This window comes from Branchiostoma belcheri, unplaced genomic scaffold, assembly GCF_001625305.1.
Source record: "Branchiostoma belcheri isolate BF01 breed outbred unplaced genomic scaffold, Haploidv18h27 scaffold307, whole genome shotgun sequence".
Lineage (NCBI taxonomy): Eukaryota > Metazoa > Chordata > Leptocardii > Amphioxiformes > Branchiostomatidae > Branchiostoma > Branchiostoma belcheri.
Genome location: NW_017803918.1, coordinates 1 through 3,114, shown reverse-complemented (window position 1 = coordinate 3,114; position 3,114 = coordinate 1). Strand labels below are relative to the sequence as shown.

The following is a 3,114-nucleotide window of genomic DNA, read 5'->3' as shown; positions in this document are numbered from 1 at the left end:
ATTGTATTAACCGTTGCCTAATTATAATGTCTTTTTTTTTTATTCCAACATGTAATCACCAGACGTGGTGACGACACACTCAAGTTTTTTCAACTTATATTAATGCCGCCACCAACACAGGGGACAAACACATGACAGGACAATACTCATTTACACCTGAGCGAAGTGAGGAAAGTCGTGTAAAGTGCCTTTCCCAAGGGCACAAGATCGGTGGCATGTCAGGACTCGAACCCGGGACTCTAAGTTCCGAGTCGCGCACTCTGCCGCTACGCCAGACGACCCCACAATGAATATTGACCCCACAGTGAAATTATAATGTCTGCACAGTAGGTCTGGCGTTGACGCTTGGGATTTTATTGAAATATATAAAACGGAGGATTGTCACCTATGGCTTCTTGTTTTAGTTGTATGTTACTTCATATTATAGTTATATCAATGTAAATCATTGTTTTCCCTTGTGTTTCTCATTCTTTCCCTGCCATGTCGTAAAATGTGGTGAACCCATCGCTGTATTTGCTCCAAGCAAATATTGGCCTTTCTAGTTTATATCTGTTATTGTCAGTCTTACTTTTTTCTTTCAGTGGTGGCGTGAAAATTAACATCTCGCTAGAGTGCGATACCACTGTGTTTTTGTACTGTCATGTTGTCTAATAAAAAAAGTTGGAATACTTTCAAAGTAGGTCATATCAATTCTTTGACCCTTTTCTTCAAGACCAACTAAATATGTATATGTCAGAAGGGAGATTGGAATCCAGGGGGATCCAGAATCCTCCTAGGGGAGATTGGAATTCCTTTTTCCCCTAGGAGAAAGTTTAGGTGTGAAAAGATTCAATCTAAGAGTTCTAGTATTTCTACAACTGAATTGGGATCTGAATATCAGGATTTCAATCTCTCCTAGGAGGATTCCAGATTCCCCTAGGAGGATTCCAGATTCCCCTAGGAGGATTCCAGATTCCCCTAGGAGGATTCCAGATTCCCCTAGGAGGATTCCAGATTCCCCTAGGAGGATTCCAGATTCCCCTGGATTCCAATCTCCCCTGTGACATGTACATGTTGACACCATAATTGAATTTCATTATGACCCGTACAGGACTGGATAGGGAACAAGAAGACCAAATTCAGAAAGCAGAATGCCGGGCCCTCGACTTCAAGTTCACCCTCCACATCTGCCGACGCCGACACCTTCTCCATCACCAGGCAGAGAGCCATTAGTGGATACAATCTGTTCAAGAGGGAGTTTTTCAGAGGTAACATTTAACAAATGAGTGGTTGTACCCAGGCTGGTAGGCCATATTTTAAGTGCATATAATGATGTATACTTAGTCTAGTATAATCAATAAGGAGTGGATGGCAATGCAGCATTATACATGTACATGTGTGTAATGTCGTTTATTTTTGTTTGTTGTGGATTCACTTGCTATAATTCTCTTAGCTAGCACAATGTATCTATAGAAGTATCACATGAACCAGACACTGTATCGGTGACCCCTTATCATTAACTGTTGTCCAATTGCTAGCAGGTGGGACATCAGTAATATACTTTGTTTTCCCTTTACTTCCTATTCATTTTCATCAAAATGATGAGAACATGCAATGGAAAAGAGAGATCGAATGTCAATGAAGGTTAGACATAAAGGTACATGTACTTAGTAATATGATAGCCAAAACTACATTTATCCAATTGTTTTGAGTAATTGTGTTTTGGATAGAGATTGAATTTGTTTGGCCCAAACTAAAATGACTTAAGACTGAAGTTATATTTGAGCAATTGAATGCTAGTGTTTAATCACAATAATATCCTTCAAGGTAAATCTGGAAATGGCGTGACTACGCAGGCTGCCAGTGCCTGGAGGGGAATGGGACAGGAGCAGAAGGCGGCCTACAATAGCAGAGCAGCAACCATGAAGCCTGCCGTTCCCCAGGAGATACATGTAAGCGAAGATGCCAGGGAGAGGGAAGTAAGAAAGCTGTACAAGAGGGCAAAGGAAACAGTTGAGTGTTTGTAATATGAAATTTTTTACACTTGGGCTCTCCCTAAGCAATAGATTACTACTAGTCAGGGTTCTCACCAGGATTTGTTACAGCATAGGGGTCACCTAAAGAAGGGCAACTTTCTTTGGCAGGCACTGAGTCCCCAAAACATGACCACAGCAGGTGGTCTGGTATTCTCCAAAAAATTTGTAACTCATAACACCCCAAGACACCATTTCTTATTTCTTGGGGGACAAATTTTGTTTTCCCTTTGTTATAGCTTCACTTTAGATTTATATTTTAATTTTTTTTTGGTAAGATTTATAATATAGGAATTGTCAAGCTTTTATACTGAGGCATTTCACATTTTATATGTTGTGTTCAATTATTACAGCTGAACAAATTGCAGTCTTGTGGTTGCGATGCCTACTTCATGGCTGTAAACCATAACACCAACAAGGCCATGCAGCATGGTACAGATGCTGGGCTGAAGTACATGGCTGAAAAACATCCAGATCTGCTGTGGGAGTTTGGAACATCTGTTTCAGGAGGGGGTAAGTATCATACTACAGGTGGAATCAAGCAAATGTAAGGTTTACCTCAGCCAGGAATGGTTAGGACTAGACAATACATGTTAGTTTTAAACAACATTTAGAGTCAGACGTCCAAAGGCTAGATGTAACAAGTCAATCGGTGTAATGTAACCAGCTGCTGCCACGCCGCGTGCCTACAAAGCTGGTGTGTTACGTCAAAAGGCGGTTATAACGACTATACAAGTACAGATGTTGGTCAGGTATTCAACGTTTCTTTTTAAAACACTTTGGTAATGCTACACATCTGATCCTTAGTGTTAAAATGGAGAAGATAAAGTACTTAAGTGAGCAATCGTGCTGTCATTTTCAGACCAAGATGACACCAAGAAGATGATGCAGGATGAAGTGATGGACCTCTTGACACAGAAGTGGCGTAAGTTGTACTGTACTTCTTTAGCATTTCAGTGTGAAGTAAAGAGAACAAAGTGACAAAATGAAACTGCCCAAGCAATAGCACCACGTGTGTTGTATAGAAGTTACTAGTAGTAGTATACTACATACATATATATTTTACACTGCCAAGTCATGTTAACTGTGAATACCCGGTATA

General features: G+C 40.4%; 1 protein-coding gene across 1 annotated transcript; it reads left to right on the top strand.

Moving 5' to 3' along the window:
* Positions 1-640: 640 nt before the first annotated feature.
* Positions 641-3,013, top strand: LOC109474387. Its single transcript, XM_019774689.1, has 5 exons — positions 641-676; positions 1,091-1,247; positions 1,807-1,991; positions 2,366-2,525; positions 2,875-3,013. The coding sequence occupies exons 1-5, from the start codon at positions 641-643 to the stop codon at positions 2,991-2,993; spliced, it is 657 nt and encodes a 218-aa protein (XP_019630248.1). The 3' UTR covers positions 2,994-3,013.
* Positions 3,014-3,114: the final 101 nt, after the last annotated feature.